The sequence below is a fragment of the Python bivittatus genome, unplaced genomic scaffold, assembly GCF_059951505.1.
Source record: "Python bivittatus isolate LINGU-HERP-01145 unplaced genomic scaffold, Pbiv_v1 ctg000170_np1212, whole genome shotgun sequence".
NCBI classification, from domain to species: Eukaryota; Metazoa; Chordata; class Lepidosauria; order Squamata; family Pythonidae; genus Python; species Python bivittatus.
Window position 1 is genome coordinate 1183338 of NW_028277039.1, and position 15317 is coordinate 1198654.

At 46.6% G+C, this 15317-nt stretch overlaps 1 protein-coding gene across 1 annotated transcript in view; it reads right to left on the reverse strand.

Moving 5' to 3' along the window:
* Window positions 1-15317, reverse strand: part of PLEKHG4 (pleckstrin homology and RhoGEF domain containing G4) — a 98477-nt gene that overhangs the window by 60873 nt on the left and 22287 nt on the right. Inside the window, exons 2-3 of the mRNA XM_088135467.1 lie at window positions 6404-6601; window positions 2074-4033 (exon numbers count right to left, since the gene is read on the reverse strand). Coding sequence (XP_087991593.1) covers window positions 2074-4033; window positions 6404-6601 — 2158 coding nt within the window. The remainder of the gene's footprint in view (window positions 1-2073; window positions 4034-6403; window positions 6602-15317) is intronic.

A 15317-nucleotide genomic window follows, 5' to 3' on the forward strand; every position in this document is an offset into this window, starting at 1 on the left:
CTAAGAGTCAACACTTATTTGATGACATATAATCAATCAATCGTGTTAAAAAGTCAACTTTCATGTGACTTTGAGGATGTAGTCTTTGCTTTAACCCACTGTCGACTGAGTGCTAAACTGTACAGAGAAAATTAAAAAATCTACTTTGCACTGGCATTTAATTTTAAGTTTTCTCCTCTCTGCACAAGAGATGACTAATGGAGATGACAAAGATTAGTCTCTTTACGTTATCAAAAAGCAGCCTTAAGATTCATTTGCATCAAGAACAAGAGGCATATTAATCCCACCTTCTTCTTAATTCCCACCCTTTTCCATAATAAAAATGTCTCCCCCACATAGAGGAGATTTACATGCTAACTACTATTTATCTACAAGGCACAACATGCATAAACCTCTTTTGAAAAAATATTAGTCTTTGGAGAAAATCAAGACAGAAACTTTAGTGAAGCAATTCACTGAGGTTCCTTTCACACAGAAGGGCAGCACTGATCTCGAATTAGTGTCACACCTTTATCAGCCCACATGCCATATGACTTTTCCTTGTAAGCTTAGGTGATTGACTTTTGGCTTAGCTGCCACTCCAGAGCAAGCTCCAAGAAGACAGAGTTGCAGCATTTTCTCTGGAGCTGCAGGACTGGCAGTTTCCCATCTGTTTTTTCTCCTAGCTGCAAAAGCAAGCAAAGCCAGGAAACTGCAAGAATTGGGGGGGGGGGGGGGCTGGCTGGCTGAAGCACTGATTCTCCCCTCACTCATGATGTAGCCCTTGACAGCCATCCTATCCTCCTCCCCAACCCCTGGGAACAGCAATGGGGGACTCGCTGAGCAGCAACTGTCTAGCTGGTAAGAAGGGCAAGTGCCCTGAGAAAGAGGCTGCACAATGTTAAACCCCTCTGGCTTGCTTATGTGAACACAGAGGCTGTCTCATGCACCTCCTTATGCATGATCAGTGGCACTTCTGAGTACCCCCCACTTCTGAGGATAATACTCATCAGAAATTCACAGGAGTTACTTACTGTATTGGATGAGTAACTTTTAGAAAACATCTAATGCTACCAGAAACAGTAACTAACTGTAGTCAATGAACTGCATGGGACAAGGTAAAAAAGGTATGTTTTATCCATCAAAGGGACAGAAATCTGCAATTTCCCATACAGACTAAAACTTGCTTTTCAGATGGAAAAAAAAGTAAATTGAAAGCCAAAATGGTCAGAATTGCTGCTTCATCACTTTAAAAGATTTTCCCCAGGCACTAGCCAATGATGCAGTCATATCCCAGCAGGGATGACATGTATAGGGGATGAGATATACACCTTTTTTGGGTGATTGAGAACTTTTGTTCTTTTTTTGTGAACAATCATGTCATCACAACTTTTGTGTGTTGCTAAATTTTGGCAGGATAATCTGGGAGTTCTGGATTACCCACCCCTGATTTAGCTCAGTAATTGCCAAGATGCACACTTCTATACCCAGCTAGCAAGTTCATTCCTGTGCAATAAAATGGAAGTCTCCAGTACAATGCCCATGTATGGACAATTCCCTTGGCCCCACCCAGGCTTTGTGCCCTTCCTGATTTTGAGGAGAAAAAGACTTCAGTTTAGAATATTAAATTGGAAGTTAGCACGCATCATAATAGCCACCAAGCATTATCTTCATTTCCAATAACGTAGATAGGCATTCTTAGAAAATAAAAATCAGCCTACTATAGCTTAGGGTGATTACTGCTATTTTTTAAATATGCCCAATTTGCCCAGCAAAAAAAATTAAGATAAATTCAAAATTATAGGAAGCATCTAGGGAGCTACAGGGAGTTTGGTCTGGTAATTAAGTGACCTTCCATGTCCAATATGGCAGCTATGTCATGAATGGGCAAAGCCTAAGATAATTCTTTGTTCTCAAAATTCTAAACATGTCCACCAGCCAAAAAGGTTGCTGATCTCTGCAATTAATCACTACAGAATTATAAGCTTGAATTCCCTTTCCTGATCTTCTCATATTCTTGAAAGAGGCCCTATCTTGTACACTCAATCTGTCATGAGACCATTTCATAAGACCAAGTACCCTAATGAATCATACCTGTGATCTGATCCCCATCTGAGATATGCTTGGTGTAATCTGGCAACTTCACAGCCGGTAGTAATGCTGGGAGTGGGGATGCTATGGAGTTCATCTCTGGTTCATTGGGTTGAGTTTCAAGGATAGATTTGGGTCCAACTTTCAGGAAGGCCCACTTGCCTGACTCCTCTTTTGGGGAAGGAGCTTGGCTGCCCTGTCCTCTTTGCAGTGTCAAGCTTTCCACCTTCTTGGAAATTCCTATCAACAAAGTATTTGGTGTGCTTGACAGACATGGGTGATCCACACAACATGCTGCAGCATTGTCTTGGTCAATGTTGCTGCAAGTGCCCTCTGCACGTCCAACTATTTCTGCTAAAGGACTGTTGCTGTTTTCTTTCAGCTTTGTTCTTGGGCTATTCAGCACTGCCTCAGAACCAGGAAGCAGAATACTGTCTTCCACTTGCTGTTGACAACAGTCCACATTTTCTTGCCCTGCCTTCCAGGAAAAGGATCTTTCTGACTGCCTTTTCAGGATTAAAGGGTCTCCAGAACTAAGTTGCCACTCATTCTTAGGGAGCATTTGTTTAGTCTGCCATTGGTGATTTCCCTCCATGCTTATTCTATTGCCCAACTCTGTTAACTGGTCTACTTGCGTCCCTTCCATCTGCTCTAGAAGATGTAGTTGTTCTAACCATTCAGAGCACTGACCTTTAACTTCTGCTGACTGTTTCTGTGAGGAGTGGTTGTCAGCTACTCTCATACTTGAAAAGGATCCCACCTGTGATGATTTGGTTATGGTTGGAGAAAATGCATTTTTCTCCAGCCTTAGTTTAGAGCTGTCAGAATCCTCCTTGCAGCTACTCCTCTCCCACTCTGTCAGAAAACTGCTGCCCATTCTGGCTACACCCAAAAGATCAGGACAGGATGAGGAAGACTTGGGTAACTCTGAGCTGCCTCCTGTTGTGTCGGAAGCCCCTGTCTCTGGAGTCTGACATTCGGCATCCTCTCCATCCTTGTAACTGCACATGGCATACCTCCAATCAAGCTCATGTTCCGGATGTGCCTGTAAGGTCTTGGCAGAAGGTAGCTCCTTAATGATAGTGGGAATCAAAGAGGCTGGAAGTTTCTCTGGATCTCCAGGATGTTTCAGGAATAATTTGTCACTTTGTGTTCCATTATTTACAGAACATGCAACATTAGTTGTCTGCATGTCAGAAGTCTTCAGCTGCCCAGATGGCATTGATGCAAGAGCTGAACCAGCACAATTTCCCCAGCAAGGACTATTGTTCTGACTGTCCTTGGCTTTCAGCCAATGGAATGTGCTGGGCTGAGTTAAAGATCCTTCGCGGGGCCCAAATGTAGGCAATGAGGCATCTGTCAAGTCCACACACTCTCCTTCCAGATCACTTTCACAGTCCTTCCCAAGCTCTGGGCTTCTACATTCCTTATCAGCAGGCTCCTTCATTATGGTTGTAAATGAGTTGGTCTCATGAAAAATGTCAGATCCCACTGAAAGACAGCTGCTTTGGGGCTCTTCCACTGGAAAGTCCAGAGCAGGAGACTTCTCAGTCACTAGGGTAAAATGTGCATTTTTATTTTTTTCAATTGTTTGGGACTTATTGATAAATTCTGGATTGACTATTTTGTCCCAAGGTACTCGGAATATTTCATCCTCCGTGGCTAACAAGCAGTTTTCCAATACGGTTCCCAGCCGCTTTCTGTTGATGGAGTTCAGCCATTCCACAGTGAAGACAGAGGTGTAAGAGGCCTCAGGTACCACAAGCTCCTCCACGTTATGTTTGTCCTCAGCCAAACACTTCACTATGATCCGTGGAGACTTTTTCAAGTATGGAACCACTTGCAGGTAAAAGTCCCCTGGTCTCAAGATCCGCCAGTTGAGAGAACCCAGCTGGATTACAATCTTCTCGTGAATGCAAAGGGGCCAGCCCTCATGCCGGAAGAGCAAACCATAATACTGAACCTTATGGAATAAGAAAAATCAGATGAATTGTCTGCAAGTAGTTTCTCAACAAGGGAGAATATAATACCACCCCACCCACCCATGGGGAAATGATGCCATAATTATAAGCATCCCATAATTTAAGGAAAGATATTTCAGATTGATAGTAGCTTAAATATGCTATTAAACCTAACAAACACTTATGCACTTATGGAAGCTATCCATACTTGTGGAATAAAGCAGAACTATAGCATGGATTTCCCTTAACTTACTACTTTCAAAAGGGCTGTGTGCATACTTCAGAAAATTATTTAGAAGATGAAAACCTTGTGTGACCCTCGCACCAGTCTTCTACTAATTAAAGCCGACCTATCTTTTGTCAGGCTTCCACACGAGGCTAACAAAAGATGTGATTGTTTGAAGTCGCTTAAAGAGCTATCTCATTAAAGCAGATGCATCTTTTTTCCATCTCATGCAAAACCCTGGCAAAAGATAGGCCTGCTTTAATTAGTAGCAAAGGGATGCTGTGCTCACCCTTATATGAAGTCTAAAGCAATTCTTCCAAATCATTTTGAAGCATGTATAGTCATAATTTCCAGTACTGTAGCGTTATCCTACATTTTGAAAGTTCGCTATTGAAATCCAGTTGGAAATATCAAGTGGTTCTGAGTACAACAGCTAGACCGTTACCTGGGGCAAACAGAATTTGCCAGTTTAATAACACCTTAAGTGACTCCTCCTTTGAAAAGTTATTTGAAAATAAGTTTCCCAAAGTATGAATTTAAGATGAATACTACTTGGAAGGATGACTAGGCCCAACAAAGGTCAGGATAATACTTTAATTAAGAAATATTTCCTCTAGGAAAGTTTGGAGAGATGGCACATTCTGGTACAGATTTCCTTTTTTATTTATTTAACAAAAATGTAACCCATCCCAATCCAGCTAGACTCTGGGCATCAAATAATACAGAAAAAGTGCATTGAAAAAAGAATCTGATCAAGTAAAACAGTCCATTTTTATACTTTTAATTATGTATTTTCCAGGTTGCCTTTGCACATGGCTCTGCTCCCAGAGAAGAACAGCAGAAGGAGCAAGAAAGGCACTGGTCCTAAGGCTACAGAGGGAAAGGTTGACTAGAAGCAATGGATGCCAGAGTATCAGGAAGAAAGAATTTAACTAGACACATCTCTCCACAATGACAAGAGAAACTGGCAGAGAAATCTGCAGTAGATCCCTTGTAGAACTTTTTAGCTTCCTCCCCTCCTCCAAAGGAGACCGATGACCTCTGTTGCTCAAACCTTTAGGGTGCATGTTGAGTCTTTCCTTGCTTGGCCAGTTTTCAGCTTTTGGATCTGCACACATAGAATCATGGGGTTGGAAGGGACCTTGGAGGTCTTCCAGTCCAACCTGTGAACAAGTCTCCTTAACCGCCTAGGAAAGATACTTCATTTGAACAAGGATAAAACAAGGAATGTAAGTCCTACACAGACAAGGGCCAAATAGTGGAAAATAGGCAGATTTAGCTCATTTCCCAGGTGAGCCCTATGGAAAGGAAAAAGTTACTGGGAGGCTGGAAGAAGCCATTTGAACCCCCCATTCAAGTAGCAGTCTTGGCTAAGTTCCATGGTCACACTTGAGCCTGGAAAATGACCACCATCACTGTCCCCAGGTGGGACCCTCAACTTTGCTGGCATTGTGACTTAACAAAGTGAGTTCAAGATATCTGAGTCTCTTGGCATTGTCTCAATAAGAATATTGTCACATCCGTGAGATGGGCGCATATATAAATTTGATAGATAAATAAATTGATAAATAAATAAATATTTGCAGTGCCACCACAGAAACTTTATCTGCTCACTTGCAAGCAAAGTGCTCTAGAATCCAGGTAAACCTATTCAAGGGAGTAATGCTCCTGTCACACATGCCCTATTTCTTTTTTCTTTCTGTTTTGCATAAACAGCAGCAGTGAGCCACAGAATATTTATTTTTGCTGCTAATAGTCAGGCCTGACATTTGTTGCATGGCAGCGGCTGACATAAACCTGCTAACACTTGCAGTTTTTTGAAGAGTCGTCTGCAAAATCATTATTTTGGTAAATACAAGTTATATATGTTTAATATGATAAAAATCTGACAATTCAGGCCCTTGAAAGCTTCTGCAATATTTTTCTCTTCAATCAGGAATTCTTCTACAATGAGAAGAACTGTAATGCTATGGACAAACCTCAGGGTTTCTTGGCTACAGACCTAGCATGGCTATTAGGTTCCTGGAGGCCTCCCCACCTGCCATCATTCCTAGGTGCTGCTGGTGAGCATGGGGGAGAGTCTTCTGGGCACTCAGCTTGGGCCTACCAGGCTAGCAGGTCCCTCTGGATGCAGCAAGATACTCACACAAGCATCCTGCTGGACCCACTGCAAGATGTGCTTGGCTGGAATCAGGAAGTCGAGGAGGTAGTGCAAGCCATCCCCGCTGTACGTCTTCTCCACCACATCGAAGACCTGACAGAGGACTGTGGCTGATGTGATCTCAAAGGGAGGATAAAGTGCCGAGAGGATATTCTGGATGCAGCTGTCCAGCGACTGGGAATCCTACCAAGAGAATGAGACGCAGCAGCTAGCAATTGTGCCTCTCGGGCTGCTAACATGAAGAACTGTGGACCTCCTTGTTACTCTAAACCCCCAACTCTCCCAAGCACAGCTCCTGTACCGCCAGAGCGGAGCCCTCACCTAGTCTCGACGGAGTGGCGGCAGACAGCTTACACTGCAAAAACTTTCCTGACTGAACAGGGTGTGGCTCCTGTTAAACTGTTGTTATTGTAGCATGTGAGAGAATACACGGCATGCGCATGTGAACGCGAGAGAGAGAGGCAGAACGTTTATTATTTACTTGTATTTATAAGACTCACAAAAGCACCTTCGCAGACATTATGCTACTGCTGGAAAATTTCACACCACCACAAGAAGTCCTCAGCACAGACTGTAGTACAACCCCCACCCCCACCCCCAAAAACCAACCATGAGCAATGCCGGGGACAGTTCTAAGCTCTGGCTGTGCCCTGGAATCATGTGTCATGATAATAAACTCAAGAACTAGACTCAAACACCAATCCCCTTCATTCAGAACATATCACACGGATGAAACAAATGTATATGACAACATTGCATTATTTGCCCTTATATTAGCGTCAAGTTCTATGACAATTAGGAGAATGCATGACAGGTGAGAGGCACAGGTCAACAGAGAGATGCAGTTAAGGTGGCACAAAAGGCGGGTATTTTGGGGGGGGGCAAAGAGAACAGTTTCCATGTGTCTCCCTTATCCAGAGCCCCTTCTGGCTGATGAGAGCATTCAGCAGTCCGCAGCTCACACATTTGCAGCCATCACAAAGGCTAGGAACTCTAACGAGCCTAGTGCTGTTCCAAACTTTTTACAAATTCATAGGTTTTGAATGCTAACAGAAAAGCCACTGCAGAACACTGCGTATCTGATTACTTTGCTCTGTGAGACAATGCTGTTAGCAGACTGTGGTTATTCTGCCAGTGGGAAAGAAATGCACCCAGATTTACTGTCTCCCGGTTTGTAAAAACTTCTGCTGTGGCTTCAGTGCTGCAGGGCCTGAGAACCAGGATTGTGCAGCATCAGCAGTTCTGCTAGCACACACACGCACACACCTAACAACAATTAACTTGTCATCTCCAAATAAATCCAAAGATCCTCCTACTTCACGGAATCTGCTTCAGGCATGAGAGTTTGCCATTTCCTTGTGACTAAGGCTGATTTGCGCACTTCAAAGAAAATCTCCTAATAAAAATCCCAAGTTATGATGTCAGAGAAAGCCCTCAAATTTACTGTTTTTTCAAGTGCTAGCTCTGGAGATTTCATCTAGAGATCCCTTCAGACAAAGCCACCCTGCTGGCCTTTTGTACAGCCTTGAAAACCTGGCTCTTCCTATGGGCACTGTGACAGGGTGTTAGATGAGCCCATCCGTAATGGCTGAGATGAACATGGCTGGCCTCAGTTGCATTGTGTTTTCTGTTGTTTTATTTGGTTATTTTCTGTTTTAATTCAATGTAAGCCACCCAACATTGCATTTTGCCAGTTATGATAGCTATAAAAATGGATTAAGAAATACATGTAAAATCTGGGAAAGCCTGTGTAGTAGTACAGAGTAGTAGCTAAAACTGAGAAGATCCAGATTCAAATCCAGTCATTCCATAATGCTGAGTTTGTGGCAACTGTCTCTCAAACCAATCTATCACAACTATAATATGTTGTGATTATACAGTGGGAGGTGGGGGGGGACAGGAATTCCTTGGAGGAACTAGTAGGGAAACTACTTGAGTTTTGAGAACTGTTCTGTGTTGGTCAAACTCCACCTTGAGTAGCATGACCAGTTCAAGGCACTTCAATTTAAGAGCAATTCCACAAACTAAGATGAGCTCAGAGCAGAGCAATAAGGATGACTGGCACTACTCCGACCTGAGGCCCACTGCAGGCAGGCACTGCCACCTATGCCCAAGAGACAAAAGATGGCACACCTTATGGGCCACCCCACACTAGCAAACAGCACATAACTCTTTTGAGTTACATATCTAGCTGAGTGGGAAGGAAGACAGGTTGTGTGGGAGGAAGGGCCCTGGATGTCGCGGAGGAAAGAATCCCCTGAAGCCCCTCCCTTTCACCTTTCTTTTGAAAGAGCCCCTTCTGCCCTCCCTGATGGAGCCATTAAGACACTGGATTTTTTTCTTCCTATGGACTGGAACTGGCTGCAGTTCTTCAGTCCTGAGCCAATTTTTTTCCCTTTGAGCTAAGAGCTGAATAGGGCCGAACAAACCTGAGAAACTAAAGAGCTAGAGGAAAACAACAGCTTAGCTGAGTGTACCTAAAACCTGCCGCCGCAAAAAGCCAGCCGTGTTCTGCAGCTGCCAAAAGACCTAATACAATATTGGGCTGCATCAACAAAGGCACAATGCCAAGGTCGCAGAAAGAGGTAGCTCCACTGTGTGCTGCACTGGTAAGTGTGTCCATTTCTGGTCACCACAATACAAGAAAGATCCTGACGAACCAGAAAGAGCGCAGAGAAGAGCAGTATCACTAAGTGACGGGTTTGGAAGCCTTCTGGAAGGGTTTCCGGCGGGTGGAAGCTTTACAGAGAGATCCATAGTGAAAATAAGCAGGAATTTCCTGACCATGAGAAAGACTTAAAGTCACGGATCCGGAGAGTTGCAAGGCATTGGCTGGGCCGTTCCGAAGGTCCCTGCTCTGGGCAGCGGTCCCTCCCCAGCCCAGGATTCCAGGAGCCCAACCGTAGCCAGGCCTCTGGAGAGCCCCAACGTCCGTCAGGAACGGCCCGGAGGGGCTCAGCGGGGAGGCTGTGGGAGCCGGCCGGAAAGAGGCGGCGGGAGCTTCGCCGGCGCAGGACCGACTGGCCTTCCTCCGAACGGCGGGCGGGCAGGGCCCCCTCCCCCCGGATCCTGCCCCAGCCCCTCGTCTCCCCGCAGACCCCCGGCCGGGCAGCGGGGCACCCCGCGGGGGCCGCGGATGACGGCGCCGGCGGCGCCCCCGGGACTCGGGGTCGGGCGCCCGTCCCCACGGCGGCGCCGCCTCAGCTCGCGCAGGCGACGCGGCCGCGTCTCAAAGGCAACGCCGGAGCGTCGCCACGATGGGAGCCGCGCGGCCCGCAGGGGCGGCCGATGCGGCGAGGGCGCCGGCTTTCCCGCGGGCGGCCAGGCCAGCGGCGCTCGGAGCCCGCTCCCTCAGCGCGGGGGCGGCGGCGGGCTTTCGGGCCCCTCGCCGGGGAAGGGGGAGCCGCGGGGGACTCGGGCGCCACCCCCAGGCGGCTCCTGGTCCCTCCTGGCCGCGGCGTCGCGCTCTCCCCGCCGGGCGCGCTCACCCGGGACGGAGAACTAACGCCCCAACGCCCGCCGGAGACCGGGGACGCTCTTCGTCGGCCCCGCCCCGCGCTCAGCCCGCGCTCAGCCCCGCCCCCCGCCGCGGCCCAGGCCTACGGGCGGCGAGCGCCATCTTGCGGTTGCCGAGCGACGCGGCGGGAGGGTCCCTCTGGAGCGGAGGCCCCGGAGACCATCTCGTCCAGCCTCGGCAGGACGGAAGGGGCGCCCGGGGAGCTTTTTTCCCAGCCTGGGGCTTTCGCGCACCCGTCAAGTCGTGCAGTCCGAGGGTGGGAGGAGACCTTAAGGCTGTCTAGTCCAGCCCCTGCCCTGGGCAGGAACCTTGCGTGCCCTCTCCAGGGATGGAGTCTTCCAAGTCTTCAGGCTGTTCTCACGCCCAGGAACTGGCCCCTGATTGCAAGTCTGGGTCTCCCTCCGCAAAGCTTCCACCGGTCGGCTTCTGTCCTGCCCTCGGGAGCTTTGCAGAATAAATCTACGCCCTCTGCCCTGGAAGACTGCATTCAGGCGCCTTCTCTTCTTTAGGCTAAACGGACCCAGGCCCTCCAACTGCTCTTTGTGGGATTTGGCCCCAAGCCCCTCACCCTCCAGGGGCTCCTCTCGGCACCCCTCCAGTTCCTCCGCGTCCTTTCTGCAGGGCGGTGGCCAGAACTGGGCACGGGGCTCCAGGCGTGTCTGACCAGAGCAGAACAGCCGCTTCCCGGGGTCCTGACGCTCCCCCCCCCCCGTCGACGCAGCCCAAACTGCACTGGCTCTTTTGGCAGCAGTGGCACATTGCTGGCTCATGCTGAATCTCTGGTTTAACAAGACCGCCAGATCCTTCTCGGAAGTACTATGTAAGCCAGCAACCGCCTGTCTTGTACCTGCGCATCTGGTTTTTCCTGCCTAAGTGCAGAACTTGACATTTCTCTCCACTGAACGACACGTTGTGGGACAGGGACCATCGTTCAAGACCGCCAACATCCTTTGGAGCCCTGAGCCTGTCTTCTGGGGTGTTAGCGATCCCCTTGCAGCTTTATGTCATCCACAAATTTTATTACCATCCCTTCTACTCCCTCATCTAGATCATTTACGAAGATGTTGAAGAATACTGGGAACCCCAAAGTACCCCACTGCATACCTCCCTCCATGCAGACACAGACCCATAAAAGACCACATGTTGGCTACAGCTGTTCAGCCCAACTGTGAATCCACCTGGTAGCGGGACCATCCATCCCACATTGTTCCAGGTTTTTTTAAAATATAATTTTTATTAAGAATTTTAATTACAATAGTAAAAACTAATACAAACTAAACTTAGAGAAAGAGAATGGGAAGAAAAGATAAAAAGTGCAGGAAAAAAAGAAAAAAGAGAATATAATAAAAAGAAAAGAAATATATAAAGAAGTGACTTCCAATCTTTATCACAACAAGTATAAACAGATTTAATACCTCTTCACCCCCTATAAGGTTAAACAGATATCTCTTCATCCCTTATCTATAAGTAAATCCATAAAACATCCATTTTTGAATCCTGGTGTTAGCAAAAAAAGTCCATAAAGGGTTGCCAGAACATTGCAAAAAAAAAAAAAATCTTGTTTTAACCTTGATCAAATAAATCAACTTTATATTCCTTCCTTTTACTTCCAATAGTCTTAATCTTTCATTCAATCAGATATTGTCGTAGGATTTTATTTCTCTTCAATTCTTCTTTATCCCATCACACACATTTCTTTAAGGCTTTAATCTTAACTTTTGTAGATCCAATAAGAAAATATTTTCCAGGTAATTCTCCTGGCTTATCATTTGTATTTCCATTTTTAATTTTTAAAACTTCAAGCCAGTTTCTTTTGCATAATCCAGTAATCCAGTTTCCAAATAATCCAGTTTCCAAATCATTCTTTTGGCCTGTCATCTGTAGTTCCACATTCTGTACTTTATCTTGTCAGATAAAATTTGTTCCGCATCCGTCATTCCTTCATTAACATCTTTTAGATATAATCTAGCTATAGAAGCAGGCATCATTCCTGACAGTGTTGATATTGTAGTTATTAACTTCTGGCTTCTTTCTTCAAAGATCTCCTTTAATATTTCCGATGTTAATAGTGTTTTGTATCATTTTGTAAGTCCCAGTATTAACTGACATCAGGCTTGTATTTATTTTTCTTCTGCTTAAAATCTTTAGTCCCCTCTAGTGTCCAATTTCTAAAATCATCACTTATCATTTGTTATAACTTGCAATTGCCAGGATACCAAAATAAGTCTGTTTCCCATGAGAAGCTGTTTGTTCTTTATAATTAATTCCAAAATCTTATTGTAAAAGTTTCAATATTCCAATTTTATCTGGGCCTTAGTCCATTTATAACTTTCTAAGATCAAAATCTTATTTAGCTTTCTGCTATTTATTTCAGGTTCTCTAAATTCTTAAGTTTATGATTAAAATTTTCTTTTGTTCAGGACTGAAGACAGATTCACCCAGCATTTTCAAACTTGTTGTTCTGAGGGTCTCTAATAGCTTAGAAGTAGTTAATGAGCAATTTCCAAAAGTGATTAGAAAGTGAAGTTTGCGAACTTAGTGTCCTTTAAAAGGCTCCGCTGCGGTTCTGGACAAGATGCCTAATCCCGTTGTCTCCCGATACTCAAACACATGGAAAACCACTGACCTATAGTCTCCGCACAAGGAGCAGCCATTTGGAACACGTGTGAACAATCTCCTGTCCTCTCCTCATCCGGAGAGGTTCCAAGGAATCGGTCTAGTCACCCGTTCCTTTGTCTTTGCTACAGCCGTCGGGTTCGCTTTCGCAGAGCCATCTTCAGTTGGCCATACCTCCCCCGGAAGTCCCCGCATTGTTCCAGTTTTTCAAGAAAGAGGCTATAGTCTGATTTATCAGATGCCCTTACTGAAACAACCTAAGTACACCACATCCACAGCATTCCCTTGGCCCATTAATCTAGTCATGTTGTCAAAGAAAGCAATAAAATGTGTTTTTATCAAATTTGGTAATCACCTTCTTCATTTCTAAGTGGTTGCAATTTTTTTCTAGAATTTTCCCAGGAATCCTAAACAGCGATCAACTGGTGACCCTTTTAATCCCAGGACAAAAGTGCTGGTAGCTTTCAAATGCAGCAGCACTCAGAGGATGGCTGTTTTGAGCCTAAGCTGAAGCCAGCGTGAGGGCCTTCCCAGCACTCTGGCCAAGGGGTGCATTTCTCAGTCTGACCAAGGACTTGCAGAAGGACCTGGGTCACATTGATCATCGTAGCAAAGAGAGGTCTCGGTGTGGACTGACAAAGGATCCTTCCACAGACAGGGTGCGGTTTGCTGCTAGGCAACTTCATTATACAGCAGCCCCCAGTTGGTCTAGTGGTGAAGGCTCCAGACCCTGAGTTCCAGCCCCACCTCAGACACAAAGCCAGCTGGGACACCTTGGGCCAGTCACTACTCCTCAGCCCTGGGAAGCAGGCAATGACAAACCACTTCCAAAAAACCTTGCCAAGAAAACTGCAGGGGCTTGTCCAGGTGGTCCCCAGGAGTCAAAAACTGACTCGAAGGCACACACACACTTCAGAAAAGTCCCTCGCAAGGAACTGGCCCTATTCCAGCAGTAATACTGCAGCTCTAGCATTTGTGAGCCAGTGAAAGAAGAGAGCCAACATACAATTTTTAAAAGATGCCTTTATTAAGTAACAGGTAACTACAACCTATTGAGACAGTCCTGCTTTTTGACAAGTTGAAAAAGAGTAACTTCTCAACAACTTTTCTTTGCTCTTTCAGTCACCCAGAGATGGTTCCATAAATGCATGCATTGATGTGTGTGAGCAGAAGCAGTTTTTGCTCATGCAATCCTAGCAAGGATCTCCAGTTTAGACCACAGCTCCTCACTGGGGCACTAACCCCCCAAGAGCCCCGGGTTTGCCAGGATCGACAGCTGGCTGGCAGGTTGATCGATGGCCGCTAGCGGGCAGAATACTGGGGCTGTTCCTCCAATAGCAAGCAGGGATGAAGGGGGAGATGCGCCAAGGCATCCTCCTGCTTCGCCTTCCTGTTGGATGCAATTCATGCAACTGACCTCTGCTGCTTCCAGGAGATTCTCAGAGGGCCGTTTCCCCCTCCAGGAATGCAACCCCAGGATCCCTGGGGAGTGCCCTCTTTGCCTCCAGGCTGCTGCTTCATTGTTAATCTCAGTTCTAATCCACTGCTGTCCCAAAGTTTATTACACAGAGAAGAGCTCCTTAAAATACAAGCGGAGGCACTTTGGCACTTCCAAATTCTGCCCTTTTCGCTATCCGCTCTTCCCTCCTGGGGAAGCTGACCTTCTCTTGCTCAGCAGCGCCTCTTTTGTTATTTGCTCCCTCCGTCTTCGGTCAAAACAAAACACAAAGCTCTCCACAGCCCCCCTCCGCCTTGGTGCCTGGCCGAAGGAAGGATGCTCCGTCCGCATGACACCCTTGGCGGGTTCGCCAGTGCGGGATGGAGGGGGAGGGGGCTAGGCTCCCCTCTCAGCACAGCTTACGTATGAACACACCCGACCTACTAACACCGCCCGCGACTCACGCAAGCACTCAGCTTGGATGCTGCACCTGCCCTTACGATTCTGCTCCACCATGTTTAGGGGCAACCACAGGATGACGAGAGAGCAGGCGGTGAGAAGGAGAGACCTAAACGCGAAGGCAAAGTCGAGGCCGGGAGCAGGAATGAACGCGTGTTTTAGGAGTCCCAGCTAAAGCAGGGAGACAAGCCAGCTCCCCGTTGGTCTAGTGAACCTGCCAGGTTTTTAAGAGCAGCCACTAGCCACCCTAAAGTCTGGCTTCTTTTCCTGAGTCCCTGGCTTCTTCTAGGGGGCAAAACTGTGGCATCTGAAATGGTAACCTCCTTTCAGGACACCTGTGATCCTTGGAGGAGTTCAAGGCCATAATACCTCCCTGGCATGGGAGCCAAAGTAAACAATTTAGGGTAAAGGACTCAGGAAGATCTGTTAAACTCTTCTGCCTCTTCAGAGCTGTTGCCACTTGAATATTTTTCTCTGATCCTCCGGCTAGGAGGCTCTAGCTTTCTATTTCTCCTCCCCTCCACCCCAGTCCTTACACACCCCTACCTTGGGCAGTCACAGAGCAGCGGATCTATGATTCTCAGCGTGGATCTTGGCAAGAGTGACCAGTGGCCATCCATAGGGCTACTGCTCCTAGCAACTCTCATCAGGTGTGCAGAATTACATCTTATGGGGAAAGCAGTTGCACACCGTTGAATGACAGCAACGTCTTGGAAAGTCTCCTTCTGAACAGGACATACGAATCTAGAAGGCTTCAAGGCCAAGAAGCCAGATAAACATGTTGTTCTGTTGTCTTTACTCACTCTGACTCCTAAGGCAAACGTATTTCCAATACCCAGATACCTTGTCCTGCAAGCTAAACGTCCTCA